At 41.0% G+C, this 16,629-nt stretch overlaps 1 protein-coding gene across 3 annotated transcripts in view; it reads left to right on the top strand.

The window, feature by feature from the left end:
- The window catches only part of RNGTT (RNA guanylyltransferase and 5'-phosphatase), a 343,904-nt gene that overhangs the window by 12,699 nt on the left and 314,576 nt on the right, over positions 1–16,629 (top strand). For all 3 annotated transcript variants that reach the window (XR_013534377.1, XM_017971256.3, XM_002746807.4), the window contains exon 2: positions 5,372–5,481. Coding sequence is in view for 2 of the 3 variants with exons in the window: in XM_017971256.3 (XP_017826745.1) it covers positions 5,372–5,481 (110 nt within the window). In the remaining variant the exon portion in view is untranslated. The remainder of the gene's footprint in view (positions 1–5,371; positions 5,482–16,629) is intronic.

The raw sequence follows: 16,629 nt of genomic DNA, 5'->3' as shown, positions 1-16,629 counted from the left end.
AAAACTAGTTTCTCTCACAAACAACTGCCTACAACTCAGGAGTTCCAATCAAACTATATTTATTTCTTGCTCATATCACAATGTGTTGTTGTGTTGGGCAACTTTCCCAGGCTACTCTTCTCTGATGAGCAACTCTCTAGGCTCTTACCATCTTGTGATGCTGTCATCTTAAACATGTGACTTCTAAATTTGCCATGAAAGGGGAGGAGCAGGCATGGGTGATCTCTCAGGGAGTTTTATGGCCAGCCTTGGTATAGCTAATTTCGGCCGATATCCCATTGGCCAGAATCTAGATACATGGCCCTCACCCAACTACAAGAGAAACTGAGACAGCTGGTCTTTCATTGTGTCCTGGAAGAAGAAAGTGAATTGAATGTGATGGACAGATAGCATCATTTCTACTGTGGCAACAGATAAAACTTCTCCCAGGCAGAGAAGGTAGAGAGAGTAGAGAAGGCCTACAGTAGAATCTGCCGACAGTGGAACCCATAGAAACCTGACTTTTAGAAGTTGGTTAAAGAAAAAAGAGGGAACAAAGGAGTTGAGGACAAATTGCTAGAAATTGAGGAAGGTGTTAGGTGGGTGATTGAAACTAACAGGAGTTTGGGTGTCATGAAAGGCAGAAGAGTTTTTCAAGAAGGAATGAGTTGTCAGATACGTGAAATCCTGCTGAGATGTTAAGATACCAGAAAAGTTGGTAAAATGTGTTGGTGACTGTGACAAGTATTTTCAGTAGTAATGTGGGATCAGAAGCCAGACTGAAATGGATTAATGAGCTAGCTACTTGGTTTCAAGTTTCTTAGAGTGTTGGAGTGGATTGCTGAGAAATATGTGTAGATGGCTTTGAGACCTAAGAGGCTAATTCCTACCTTTTCTATCTTTTGGATAAAGTGGCCAAAAGAGTGGGGATAGAATGGCCAAAAGGAATGATCAGAAGTGACTTGAATGGCCAGCTGGCCTGAGGAGAAGACTGGGGTTGGAACATGGAAGATGTAGGATTATCTTCATCAAGCCATCTACCAAGGCCATGGATGTGCCTTAGTCATATCAGCAGATGCTGCTGGGATGGAAACTAACAGTGCTTAAAGACCAGATGCAATACAGTTCAGTTTGCTGGAAGCAAGAGAGGAAAAAAATGGTGTACAAAATAGCAGTTGTCCTGCTTTCCCCCAATGTCAGGGTCTCTACCTTCGAGGGATATAATCACATCCAGGAGGAGAATCCTGATTTGACTGTGGGCTATTTTGAATGGGAGCTCAAAAGCTAAAATATGCATGGTTATAGAGAAGTAAAGTCTACACTTTTGCTCACATATGTATACATAAATTAATTGGAGGTGAGGAAGTAAAGATAGGAGTATGCGTATTAAGCTTTAAAAAAGTTTGATTATGAAGAGGAGTAAAAATGAAGCAAAAGTTGGGGGATAAAGGAGAGTTTAGGGCTTGTTTAAATGCTGATGGGAATGAGCCAGCAGATAGATGTGAGATGCTGAAGATGTTGGGGGTGGGGGTTGGGAGAGGAAGAAAGGATTGATTGGTGGTCCTTGAAAAGCAAGATGGTAAGGAATTCCAGAGCAGAAGGGAGGGGATTGGCTTTTAATGGGAGGAGGAGTATGGGCCCAGATACAGAAAGGTTTATAGATTAACTGCAAAGGCAGAACAAGTTTCTGCCTAATGGTGGAGAGGCATTGTTGAATAGCAGTTTTATGCATGGACACTACATCCGTAGTCTTGGTTTGAATCCCTGTTTTTACCATTTATTAGTGTTGTGATATGCGGCAATTTACTTAATATCTCTTGCTTTGGTCTCCTTATCTGTAAAATGAGGAATAATAACAATACTAATTGTTAGGAGTGAATTATGTAGAATATTTTAAACAGTGTCTGACATTTGGTTAACATATACAATTAGGTTTAATTATCATGGCTTCTGCTTTTTTTTCCCCCCAGTGATGTCTTACTTAAAGTTGTTAGTTAAAAAGGGGATGTTTTAGGAATTAGGAAAAGATGTGAAACATTGATCATAGAAGATAGTGGTGTGTGGTAGGATTGGCTTTGATATTGGTGATTATGAAGTATAGTGCCACCCATCTTTTGTGTTAAGAGATTTTCTCTAGGAGGCCTCAGCTACATATGTGTAAACACAAAGAAGTCAGGTGGTTGGCTTCATTGAGGTCTGGATTTTTCTCAGGTGAATGTGACTGGATAATGGGAGCAGAGCAAGGAAGTTAAGAGTATTTACAGGGGACTAATTATGATGATCCACTGTGGGCTCTGATGTTGGATAAGAAGGAAAGAGAACCCTGAAAGTGCTGATGGAAATAGGATTGGACTTCTGAGACAGTAGTAAGAGGGAGAGAAGTTCTGTTGGGATGAATCTTCTTATTTATTTATTATGTTTGTTGTTTATGTTTCATATTTTCCAAATAGAATATAAACACTATGAGGGCAGGGTTTTTCTGTTTTGTTTTTTCTTTCTTTTCACTAATATAATCCATGTGCCTAGAACAATGCCTGGTACATAGTAGATACCCACTATATAGCTGTTAAACTAAATAAAGTAAAAGAAACCTGGCTCAGATGATGGTGGAGGTGGTGAGAAATGGTCAGATTCTGGATGTATTTTGAAGGTGGAGCTACAGGATTTGCTGATGGGTTGGATGTGGGGTGTGAGAAGAGGAGAATAGTCAAGGATAACCAAAAAAGTTTTGGCTTTGAGTTGCTAAAAGAATGGTGTTACTGTTTGCTGAGATAGGGAAAACCGTGAAGGGAGCAGGTTTTAGAGTTTGAATATTAAGAGATGAGATTTGGATATCAAATCTGAGTCATCTGTTAGACATAAAGTAGAGGCTCAGTTTGTAGTTGATATCCATCTAGAGTTAAGGGAGTGATCGGAACTGGAGACATAAAGTTTTAAGTCATTAGCACATTGGTGGCTTTTTACAGCCATGAGACTAGATGAGACACCAAGGGAGTGAATGAAAATATGAAAGAGGTCCTGAGACAAAACAGAGGAGTCGGGGTGATGAGGGGGAGCCAGTAAAGTAGGCTGAGAAGGAGAGGCCAGAGAGCTAGAAGGAAAACCAGGAGGATATGATAGTATTCTGGAAGTCACGTGGAAAAAGTGGTTCAGGAATTTCCTCTTTCATCAAAAAGTGATCAGTAGTTGTTTCTTATGTTGCTGAGAGCTTAAGGTGAGAATTGATAGTTGACCATTCGATTTAGCAATGTGGAGGTTGTGGGTGACTTTGATTTCGTAGAACACAAAATGTTAAATTATTTTTTCATGAAATTTAGTCTACAGCCTTTGGACAGATGTTAAGAATTCACTTAGGTAGATAATATTGTTTTTATTGTGTTTGAAAATATAAGGCCAGGCTCAGTGGCTCACGCCTATAATTCCAGCATTTTGGGAGGCCGAGATGGGTGAATTGCTTGAGCCTATCAGGAGTTTGAGTCCAGCCTGGGCAAAATGGCAAAACCCCATCTCCACAAAAAATACAGAAAATTAGCTGAGTGTGGTGGTGTGTGCCTGTAGTCCCAGCTGCTGGGGAGGCGGAGGTGGAAGGATCGTTTGAGCCTAGGAGGTTGAGGCAGCAGGGGCTGAGATCACGCCACTACACACCAGCCGAGGCAACAGAATGACACTGTCTCAAAAAATAACACAAACACACGCGCGTGCGCGCGCACACACACACACACAACACACACATGTTATTGGTTAAAATAGGTTTTTAAAAATGGTTATATTAGGTGACTTCCCCTATGTTATACTGCAATTCAGAAAAAAAGGTCAAAAAAAGTCAGTCTTTCTAGCTGAAATTATAACCATTGATAGTTGTTTGAAGGGTGATTTTGGTTAGCATCCTTTCAGAATGATATCACATTCTAGCATGATCTTCATCCTGTGGTATAGAATAAGGTCTACAACCTTTTAGTATCAAGTTGGAGAAAGTTCCAATCTGATAATAAAACCATATAGGGCATGTAATCACAGCACTTTGGGAGGCCAAGGCAGGTGGATCACTTGAGCCCAGGAGTTTGAGACTAGCCTGGGTGACATAGTGAGATCCTGTCAACCTGCTTCCCCCAGAAAAAAAAAATTAGCTGGGAGCAATCCCATTACTGGGTATATATCCAAAGGATTATAAATCGTTCTACTATAAGGACATATGCACACAAATGTTCATTGCAGCACTGTTTACACTAGCAAAGACCTGGAACCAACCCAAATGCCCATCGATGACAGACTGGATAGGGAAAATGTGGCACATATACACCATGGAATATTATGCAGCCATCAAAAACGATGAGTTTGTATCCTCTATAGGGACATGGATGAACCTGGAGACCATCATTCTCAGCAAACTGACACAAGAACAGAAAATGAATACCGTAGGTTCTCACTCATAGGTGGGTGTTGAACAATGAGAACACATGGACACAGGGAGGGGAGTACTACACACTGGGGTCTGTTGTGGGGAATAGGGGAGGGACAGCGGGGGGTGGGGAGTTGGGGAGAGATAGCATGGGGAGAAATGCCAGATATAGGTGAAGGGGAGGAAGGCAGCAAATCACACTGCCATAGGTGTGTACCTATGCAACTATCTTACATGTCCTTCACATGTTCCCCAAAACCTAAAATGCAATTAAAAAAAAAAAAAGAAAAAAAAATTAGCTGGATATGGTGGTGTGCACCTGCAGTCCCAGCTACTTTGGAGGCTTAGGTGGGAAGATTGCTTATATTTTTGAGTTTTAAGTTAATAACTTTTTTAATGTAGTGGTGTAGAGCTGAGAGTTTTAATAGAAGTTCTATTCACTGGTAATGTTTCTTTTGTTGTTATATTTGATTGTCAGTATTTATAAGTTTTTTTGTCTTTAAAAGATAAAAGGTAGTATCTTTTAAAAGTATAGTTTAAATTGAGAGTACTTTATGAACACTTGCATTTTTAGATGGCTTTTCCATTTAAAATGTTTTAAGAGACCAGGTGTGGTGGCTCACAACTCTTAATTCCATCACTTTGGGAGGCCGAGGTGGGTGGATTGCTTGAGCCCGGGAGTTTGAGACCAGCCTGGGCAACATGGTGAAACCTTGTCTCTACTAAAAACACAAAAATTAGCTGGGCTTGGTGTTGCACACCTGTAATCCAAGCTACTCGGGAGGCTGAGGCAAGAGAATCGCTTGAACTCAGGAGGCAGAGGTTGCAGTGAGCCAAGATAGCCCCACTGCACTCCATCGTGGGTGACAGAGAGCGACTTGGTCTCAAAAAAAAAAGTTTTAAGAAGGTGATATTTGAGAATTGTTGATTATAGAATTTTAATCTGAAACATTTCCTTTAATGGAAATTATTACCTTTGTTAATGTTGTTTAGGAAGATTCTTACCTCTGAAGACAATGTTAGGACCAAGATATGATAGTCAAGTCGCTGAAGAAAATCGGTTTCATCCCAGCATGCTCTCAAATTACCTAAAGAGCCTAAAGGTAAGAAACAAAACTCTTTTTGTCACTAATTTAATATACTTTGTTTACTCTTGTTCTTCAGGTGGCTTAAAAAAACCTTAAACTAATTAATAGACTCAAGGGAAGTTGTTGTAATTGTACATAGAATTCTGTGAACCCTTCCTCCAGGTTCTCACAATGGTGCCCTTTTTTTTTCTTTTTTTTTTTTTTTTGAGACAGAGTTTCACTCTTGTCGTCCAGGCTGTAATGCAGTGGCGCAATCTTGGCTCACTGCAACCTCCGCCTCCTGGATTCAAGCAATTCTCCAGCCCCAGCCTCCGGAGAAGCTGGGATTAAAGGCTCTCACCACCAATCCCGGCTAATTTTTGTATTTTTCGTAGAGATGGGGTTTCACCATATTGGCCAGGCTGGTCTTGAACTTCTGACCTCAGGTGATCCACCCACCCGGGCCTCACAAAGTGCTGGGATTACAGGTGTGAGCTACCATGACAGGCTGGTGTCATTTTATATAATTGTAGTACAATATCAAAAGCAGGAAATTGATATTGGTACAGTACTTTAACTGATTGCAGATCTTATTTACTTTTTTTCTTTTTTTTTGAGACGGCGTCTTGCTCTGTCGCCAGGCTGGAGTGCAGGGGCGTAATCTTGGCTTACTGCAACCTCCGCCTCCTGGGTTCAAGTGATTCTTCCGCTTCAGCCTCCTGAGCAGCTGGGACCACAGGCGCGTGCCACCACGCCCGGCTAATTTTTGTATTTTTAGTAGAGACGGGGTTTCACCATGTTGGCCAGGATGTTCTCGATCTCTTGATCTGTTGATCTGCCCACCTCTGCCTCCCTAAGTGCTGGGATTACAGGTGCGAGCCACTGTGCCCGGCCCTTATTTACTTTTTATATTAATTTGTCTTTGTGTGTGTGTGTGTGTGTGTGTGTGTGTGTGTGTGTAGTTCAGTACAGTTTGATCTAATGTGTAAATTCATGGTGGTGGTTATAGAACTGCCCCATCTCCACAAAGGAATTCTGTCATGCTACCTCTTTATAGTCAGACTCTCTCCGCACCCTTGTCTCTGTACTCTGGTAGCTGCTAATCTGTTCTTCATGTGTAGTGTTTTCATTTAGGAGAATGCCCACCTGGTGTCCCAGCCCCCAGCCAAATTTATTATAGCCTCCACTAACAGCCATATCTTAAGCTACCAAGAAAACGGACTCTGTTTACAGCTGAAGAAACCATACAGAGACTACACTACTGCATGCATCCAGAATTATAGCCAAAGTGCTTTATTCCAACCAACACCTCACATATATCTTCAGGAAAAATTTTTCCCCTACAAAAGATAGTTCCAAAAACTGGTACTGAGGCTGAGCACTGTGGCTTATGCCTATAATCCCAACACTTTGACATCCTGAGGCAGGTGGATCACTTGCAGATAGGTGTTTGAGATCTGCCTGGCCAACATGGCAAAACCCTGTCTTTACTAAAAATACAAAAATTAGCAGGGCATTGTGGTGTGTACCTGTAATTCCAGCTTCTAAAGAGGCTGAGGCACAAGAACCTGGGAGGCAGAGGTTGCAGTGAGCTGAGATCACACCAGTTTACTCCAACCTGGGTAACAAAGTGAGACCCTCTCAAAACAAAACAAAAAAACGGGAGAGGGAGAAGATGGTGCTGTAGGACCAACTCAGGATTGCAGCTCCCAGTGAAAACGCAGAGGGTGAGTGGACACCGCATTTCCAGATGGATCTTTATTGCCCACAGACCAGGAGATTCTCAGGTGTAGGAGCCCCATGGGCCGCCAGTGCGGCTGTTTGGGCCGGTGCGGCTGTTTGGGCTGGGGCCGCAGTGCAGCGGCACTCCATACAAAATACACTGGTTTGGTTGCCCTTTTAAACCGGCAATTGGAGATTTCAGAAAGCAGATTAGCACATTCATTTGATTAAACAGGACTTAAACAGAAAGCCAGGCCAGGAGATTCCCGGGCAGCAACGTTGTTCCAGCTGGCGCAGTGGGTCACTGCACAGGAAATCACACAGATCCCGGCACCCTTTCAGCAGGTGACTGGAGCACCTGGGAGAGAGTCAAACGTTCAACTTAAAAAAAAAAAAAGGGGGCTCTGAGGCAGGGAGCAGGTGATCAGGCTCAGCGGGTCCCACCCCCATAAAAACAAAACAGCAGTTGGAAACGCTCAGGGTTAAGAGTTTCACGGCAAGCACAGCTGAACCCAGGACGGTGCAGCTCGTTGGGGGAGGGCCGTCTGCCATTACCGAGGCACTTGACCCCTATGGGGGTACTCTGCCATTGCTGACACAGCCTGCTGTTGCCGAGGTAACCCGCCATAACAGAGAGAGTCTGCCACTACAGAGGTGGGCCACCATCACCACGGCAGCTCTAACCACACCCATATAAACAGGACTACAGGGAATTACACATGGCAGCAGGGCAGAGCCCACGGTAGCAGGGCAGAGCCCACGGCAGCTCAGCATAGCCACTACAGGCAGGCAGTGATTAGACTGCCTCCTTGGTGGGCAGGACAGTGCAACGGATACTCATAAATAAAGCCCTAACTCCCTGGGACAGAGCACCTGAGGAAAAAAAGGGGCTTTATGAGTACTGCTGCAGCAGACTTAAATGTACCTGCCTAGCAGCCCTGAATGAACAATGGAGCTCACAGTTCAGCACTTGAGCTTCTGTAAAGTACAGACTGTCTCCTCAAGTATAAGAACAGACAGTCTCCTCAAGCAGCTCCCTGATCCCCGTATATCCAAAGAGTCACCTCACAAAGGACTGATCAGACTGACATTTGGCGGGCATCATTCAGGGACAAAGATAGCAGAAGAAGAAACTGGTAGCAACCGTCACGGTTCTGCAGCTGCTAGAGGTGTACCCCAGGCAAGGAGGGCCTGGAGTAGACCTCAGCAGTCCTACAGCAGAGGGGCCAGACTGTTAGAAGGAAAACTAAGAACCAGAAATACTTCATCATCAACAATCTGGATGTCCACTCAGAGACCCAATTGAAAATCAGCAACTACTCAGACGACAGGTGGATAAATCCATAAAGATGGGAAGAAACCCAGCTCAAAAAGGAGGAAACACCGGAAACCAGAACACCTCGCCTCCTTCAAGGGACCACAACTCCTCACCAGCAAGGGAACAAAGCTGGATGGAGAATGAGTGTGATGAAATGACAAAATCAGACTTGAGAAGGTAGGTAATGAGAAACTTCCGTGAGCTAAAAGAACATGTTCTATCTCAATGCAAAGAAACTAAGAACCTTGAAAAAAGATTTGAGGAAATGATAACAAGAATGGACAACTTAGAGAGGAACATGAGTGAATTGAAGGAGCTGAAAAACACAACACAAGAACTTCGCGAAGCATGCACAAGTTTCAACAGCCGGATTGACCAAGCAGAAGAAAGGATATCAGAAGTCGAAGATCAACTCAGTGAAATAAAATGAGAAACCAAGATTAGAGATCCAAAATTGACACCCTAATGTCAAAATTGAAAGAGCTGGAGTAGCAAGATCAAAAAATCTCAAAACCTAGCAGAAGACAAGAAATAACTAAGATCAGAGCAGAAATGAAGGAGATAGAGACACGAAAAACCCTTCAAAAAAACAATAAATCCAAGAGCTGGTTTTTTGAAAAGATCAACAAAATAGACCACCAGCCAGATTGATAAAAAAGAAAAGAGAGAATAACTAAATAGATGCAATAAAAAACAATAAAGGGGAAATCACCACAGATTCCACAGAAATTCAAACCATCATCAGAGAATATTATAAACAACTCTATGCACATAAACTAGTAAACCTGGAAGAAATTGGTAAATTCCTGGACACTTGTGTCCTCCCAAGCCTAAACCAGGAGGAAGTCAAAACTATGAATAGACCAATAACAAGGTCTGAAGTTAAGGCAGCAATTAAGAGCCTACCACCCAAAGAAAGTCCAGGTCCAGATGGGTTCACAGCCGAATTCTACGAGACACACAAAGAGGAACTGTTACCATCCCTTCTGAAACTATTCCAAATAATCCAAAAAGAGGATTTGGGAATCCTTTCCAAATCATTTTATGAGACCAACATCATCCTGATACCAAAACCCGGCAGAGACTAAACAAGAAAAGAAAGCTTCAGGCCAATATCCATGATGAACATAGATGCAAAAATCTTCAATAAAATATTGGCAAGCCGATTGCAACAGCACATCTAAAAGCTTATCCACCATGATCAAGTAGGATTCATCCCCGGGATGCAAGGCTGGTTCAACATACGTAAGTCTATAAACGTAATTTACCACATAAACAGAACCAAAAACAAAAACCACATGATTATCTCAATTGATGCAGAGAAGGCCTTTGACAAAATTCAGCAGCCCTTTATGCTAAAAACCCTCAACTCGGTATTGATGGAACGTATCTCAAAATAATAAAAGCTATTTATGACAAACCAACGGCCAATATCATACTGAATGGGCAAAACTGCAGGCATTCCCTTTGAAATCTGGCACTAGACAAGGATGCCCTCTCTCACCACTCCTATTCAATATAGTACTGTAAGTTCTAGCCAGAGCAATCAGGCAAGAAAAAGAAATAAAGGGTATTCAAATAGGAAAGGAGGAAGCCAAATTGTCTTTATTTGCAGACGACATGATAGTCCATCTAGAAGACCCCATCGTCTCATCCCCAAAACTCCTGAAACTAATAAACAACTTCAGCAAAGTCTCAGGATATAAAATCAATGTGCAAAAATCACAAGCATTTCTATACACCAATAACAGACTTAAAGAGAGCCAAATCAAGAAGGAATTGCCATTCACAATTGCTACAAAGAGAATAAAATACCTAGGCATACAACTAACAAGGAACATAAGGGATTTCTTCAAGGAGAACTACAAACCACTGCTCAATAAAATAAGAGAGGACACAAACAGATGGAGAAACATTCTATGTTCATGGTTAGGAAGAATCAGTGTCGTGAAAATGGCCATACTGCCCAAAATAATTTACAGACTCAACGCTATCCCCGTCAAGCTACCGTTGACTTTCTTCACAGAACTGGAAAAAACCACCTTGAACTTCATATGGAACCAAAGGAGAGCCCACATAGCCAAGTCAATTCTAAGCAAAAAGAACACAGCAGGAGGCATCACACTACCAGACTTCAAACTATACTACAACGCTACAGTAATCAAAACAGCATGGTACTGGTACCAAAACAGAGATATAGACCAATGGAACAGAACAGAGGCATTGGAGGCAACACAACATATCTACAACCATACAATCTTTGATAAACGTGACAAAAACAAGCAATGGGGAAAGGATTCCCTGTTTAATAAATGGTGTTGGGAAAACTGGCTAGCCATGTGCAGAAAGCAGATAGTGGACCCCTTCCTGACACCTTACCCTAAAATTAACTCCAGATGGATTAAAGACTTAAACATAAGACCTGGCACCATAAAAACCCTAGAAACAAGTCTAGGCAAAACCATTCAGGACATAGGAGTAGGCAAGGACTTCATGACCAAAACGCCAAAAGCATTGGCAGCAAAAGCCAAAATAGACAAATGGGACCTAATCAAACTCCACAGCTTCTGCATGGCAAAAGGAACAGTCACTAGAGTGAATCAGCAACCAACAGAATGGGAAAAAATTTTTGCAGTTTACCGATCTGAAAAAGGGCTGATATCCAGAATTTACAAAGAACTCAAACAGATTTACAAGAAAAAAACAAGTCCATTCAAAAATGGGCAAAGGATATGAACAGGCTTTTTACAAAAGAAGACATACATGAGGCTAACAAACATGAAAAAATGCTCACCATCACTGGTCATCAGAGAAATGCAAATCAAAACTACATTGAGATACCATCTCACGCCAGTTAGAATGGCAATCATTAAAAAATCTGGAGATGACAGATGTTGGAGAGGATATGGAGAAATAGGAACACTTTTACACTGCTGGTGGGAGTGTAAATTAGTTCAACCATTGTGGAAGACAGTGTGGCGATTCCTCAAGGACCTAGAAATAGCAATTCCATTTGACCCAGCAATCCCATTACTGGGTATATATCCAAAGGACTATAAATCGTTCTACTATAAGGAGACATGCACACGAATGTTCATTGCAGCACTGTTTACAATAGCAAAGACCTGGAACCAACCCAAATGCCCATCGATGATAGACTGGACTGGGAAAATGTGGCACATATACACCATGGAATATTATGCAGCAATCAAAAACGATGAGTTTGTGTCATTTGTAGGGACATGGATGAATCTGGAGAACATCATTCTCAGCAAACTGACACAAGAACAGAAAATGAAATACCGCATATTCTCACTCATAGGTGGGTGATGAACAATGAGACCACATGGACACAGGGAGGGGAGCACTACACACTGGGGTCTATTGGGGGCAATAGGGGAGGGACAGCAGGTGGGGGTAGCTGGGGAGAGATAGCATGGGGAGAAATGCCAAATGTGGGTGAAGGGGAGGAAGACAGCAAATCACTCTGCCACGTGTTTACCTACACAACTATCTTGCATGTTCTTTACATGTACCCCAAAACCTAAAATGCAAAAAAAATAAATAAATAAAACAAAACAAAACAAAACAAAAAAACGAAAAAAATCCTGGGACTTGGATGGTGGCTCCTGCGTGTAATCTAACCACTTTGGGAGACTGAGGCCAGAGGATTGCTTGAGGACAGGAGTTTGAGACCAGTGTGGGCCTCATAGGGAGACCCTGTCTCTACAAAAAGTTAAAGAAAATTAGCTTGACATGGTGGTGTGTGCCTATAGTCCCAGCTACTTGGGAGGCTGAAGTGGGAGGATCACTTGAACCCACGAGGTTGAGACAGTAGTGAGCAGTGATGACCCACTGCAGCCTGGGCAATAGTGAGACCATATCTCAAAAAAAAAGAGAGAAGCGAGTGTTACATCAGATGTGCAGATATTGATGTAAGGACATGAGAAACATGAAGGAGCAAGGAATATACTGCCTCCAAAGGAACACAGTCATCCTTCAGCAGCAGATCATAATTTTAAAAATTTCATGAAATGATGGACAAATAATTCAGAATTTTGATACTAAGGAGGCTCTGTGTAAGAAAGAAGAGAATACTGAAAAGCAGTACAAATCAGAAAAACAGTTGAGGTTATGAATGAGAAGTTTACCAGAGATAGATATCATGAAATCCAAAGAGAAATTCAGGAACTGAAGAATTCACTGAATGAAATAGAAAATAGATCAAAAGCTTCGATAATAGACTAGCTCAAACAGAAGAAAGAATCTCAGAACTTGAAGACAGGTCTTTGGAAATAACTCAGTCAGAGAAAAATAAAGGTTAAAAGGCTAAAAAAGAATGAGCAACGCCTTTATGACATACAGGACACTAGAAAGTCACCAAATATTCAATTTTTGGTGTTCCCGAAGATAAAGGGAAAACAAATGGATTAGAAAACCTATTTAATGAAATAATAAATGAAAACTTCCCTAAGTTTAACAAGAGGTTTAGATATTCAGGAGTATCAAAGATCCCAAAGATAACATCTAAAAAGGTTTTCTCCACAACATGTTGTAGTCAAACTGTCAAAAGTCAAAAAGAAAATTTGAAAAATATTAACAGTGTCTGTCTAATCCTTTATAAGAGAACCCCATCAGATTAACAGTAGACTTCACAGCAAAAACCTTATAGGCTAAGAGAGAGTAGAGGATATATTCAAAGTTCTGAAAGAAAACACTTCCCACCAAGGATACCATACCCAGCAAAGTTATTCTTTCTTCATAAATGAAGGAGAAATAAAGTCTTTCCCAGACAAGCAAAAGCTGAGGGAATTCACCACCACTAGACTGATAAGAAATGCTTTAGGGTGTCCTATACCCGAAATCGAAAGACTAGTAACTATCATCATGAAAACACGAGACTATAAATAAAAACCACTGGCAGAACAAATAAATAATCATAGGGAAAAATTCAAATGTTTCCACTACACGATGTCACCAAACCACAAAGATAAAACAATAAGAGAGAAAGAAAGGAACAACGAATATATGAAACAACCAGAAATAGAAAAGCTGAGCAGACCAATAACAAGTAGGGATATTTAATCAGTAATAAAACATTTCCCAACAAAAAGTCCAGGACCAGATATCTTTACCACCAAATTCTACCAAAGTCTTAAGGAAGAACTAACACCCATCCTCAATTTCCCAAAAATTGAAGAGGAGGGAATTCTAACTCATTCTGTTATAGAATGAGGTTGATACTATGTTGATATCAGAACCACAACCAAAAGAGAAAACAGACCAGTATCCCTGATGCCAATGATGGTTCAGCATATGGAAATCAATAAATATGATACATTACATCAATAGAATGAAGGACAAACACCATGTGATCATCTCAGTAGAATCAGACAAAGCATTTGATAAGAATCAACATCCTTTCATGATAAAAACTCTGAACAAACCAGGTAGGCATAGAAGGAACATACCTCAACATAATGAAGCCCCTATATGACGAGCCCACAGCTAACATCATACTGATTGGGGAAAAGCTTTCAGCTTTTGCCCTAAGACTTGGAACAAGACAAAGATGTCCACGTATTCATCATGGTATCGGAAGTACTATCTAGAGCAGTCAGGCAAAAGAAAGAAATAAAAGGCATCCAAATTGGAAAAGTCAAATTGTCCTTCATTACCGATGATATAATCTTAAATCTAGAAGAAGTTAATGGCTCCACCAGAAAACTCTGAGATATTATGAGAAATTCAGTAAAGTTGCAGGATACAAAATCAACATATAGGCTGGGCAGTGTCTCACATCTATAGTCATAGTGCTTTGGGAGGCGAAGGTGGGAGGATCACTTGAGGCTAAGGGTTCAAGTACAGACTGGACCCCAAACCTAGACTCCATCTCTACAAAATATTTTTAAAAAATTTAAAAGTTATCCGGGCACAATGGTGTGTTCTTCTAGTTCCAGCTACCTGGGAGGCTGAGGTGGAAGGATCACTTGAGCCCAGGTGTTTCAGGCTGTGGTGAGCCATGATTGAGCCACGGTTCTTCAACCTGGGCAAAAGTATGAGACCCTGCCTCTGAAAGGAACAACAACAACAACAACAACAAAAAGAAATCAACATACAAAAATCAGTAGTGTTTCTGTATGCTGATACTGAACTAGCTGAGAAAGAAATCGAGAGGGCAATCCCGTTTATAATAGCTACAAAGGAGTAAAATACCCAGGAATAAATTTAACAAAGGAAGTGAAAGATCTCTATAAGGAAAGCCAGAACAGTGAAGAAATAAATTGAGCGGGATACAAACAAATAGGCATCCATACCCATGGATTGGAATAATTAATATTGTTAAAATGACCATACTTTCCAAAGCAATCTGCATATTTAGTGTAATCTCTATAAAATACCAATGACATTATTCATAGAAATAGAGAAAACTCCTAACTTTTTTGTTTTATTAAAAAAAATTTTTTTTCAAGATGGTGTCTCACTGTGTTGCCTCTGCTGTCTGCTGGTCTTGCACTCCTGGGCTCAAGCAGTTCTCCCACCTTGATTACATGCATGAGATACTGCATCCCACCTGAATCCTAACATTTGTATGGAAACTGAAATGAGCCTGAATAACCAAAGCAATCTTGAGCAAAAGGAACAAAGCTGTGGGTATCACACTACTTTGCAATATATTATGAGACTCTAATTACCAAAACAGCATGGCATTGGTATAAAAACAGACTAATGGAACAGAGTCGGACACTCTCTTTAATAAATGGTATTGGGAAAATTGGATATCCATATACAGAAGAATAAAACTGGACCTTTATCTCTCACCACATATAAAATCAACTCAAGATGCATTAAGAACTTTAAATATAAGACCTAAAAGCATAAAACAGTAATTCTGAGAAGAAAACAAAGGGAAAACACTGTAGGACATTGGCTTAGTAACAATTTTATGGCTAAGACCTCAAAAGCACAAATAACTAAAACAAAAATAGCGAAATGGGATGATACGAAACTGGAAAGCATTTGGGCTGGGTGCAGTGGCTCATGCCTGTAATCCCAGCACTTTGGGAGGCCAAGGTGGGAGGATTGTTTGAAGCCAGGAGTTGGAGAACAGCCTGGATAACAGAGTGAGACCTCATTTTTTGGTTGCACATACCTGTGGTCCCAGCTACTTGGGAGGCTGAGGCAGGATGACTGCTTGAGCTCAGTGGATCAAGGCTACAGTGAGTCTTATTCATACCACTGTACTCCAGCTTGGGCAACAGAGTGAGACTCTGTCTCAAAAAATAAATTTAAAAAACCTTCTGCACAGCAAAGGAAACAATCAACAGAGTGAAATAACAACCTACTGAATAGGAGAATATATTTGCAAACTATTTGTCTGTGAGAGTAGTATCCAGAATATACAAAGAAGTCTACATAACAGAAAAAAAGATCCATTAAAAAGGGGGCAAAGACATGAATAGACATTTCTCAAAAGAAGACATACAAATGGCCAACAGATATATGAAAAAAATGCTAAAAAAAATAAAAATGCTAAAAAAAAATCATCAGGAAAATGCAAATCCAAACTACAATGAAATATCATCTTGCACCAGTTAGAATGGCTATTTACGACCAGGTATAGTGGCTTATGTCTGTAATCCTCGCACTTTGGGAAGCTGAGATGGGAGGATCACTTGAGACCAGGAGTTTGAGACAAGCCTTGGTAGCATAACAAGACTTTGTCTTTATAAAAAATTTATAAATTAGCCAGGTGTGGGTTACATGCCTGTCATCTTACCTACTTAGGAGACTGAGGTGGAGGGATCCCTTGAGCCCAGAAGATCCACGTTACACTGGTTAGCTATGATTTGTTTGTTTTTTGAGAGACAGGGTTTTGCTGTGCCACCCAGGCTGGAGTGCAGTAGCTCCAGCAGCCTCGGTGGCACAGCAAAACCCTCTCTCAAAAAACAAATAAAAAACTATTATAAAGGCAAAAAATAGCAGATGCTGGCAAGGATGTGGAGAAAAGAAAACTTTTTTTTTTTTTTTTAAATCAATGGCTCAATTTGATATGGGATGTTAGAGAAAAGAGAACTCTTATATGCTGTTGGTTGGAATGCAAATTAGTACAGCCACCATGGAAAACAATATGGAAATTTCTC

This window comes from Callithrix jacchus, chromosome 4 (genome assembly GCF_049354715.1).
Source record: "Callithrix jacchus isolate 240 chromosome 4, calJac240_pri, whole genome shotgun sequence".
Taxonomy (NCBI): Eukaryota; Metazoa; Chordata; class Mammalia; order Primates; family Cebidae; genus Callithrix; species Callithrix jacchus.
This window is presented reverse-complemented; position numbering and strand designations above follow the sequence as displayed.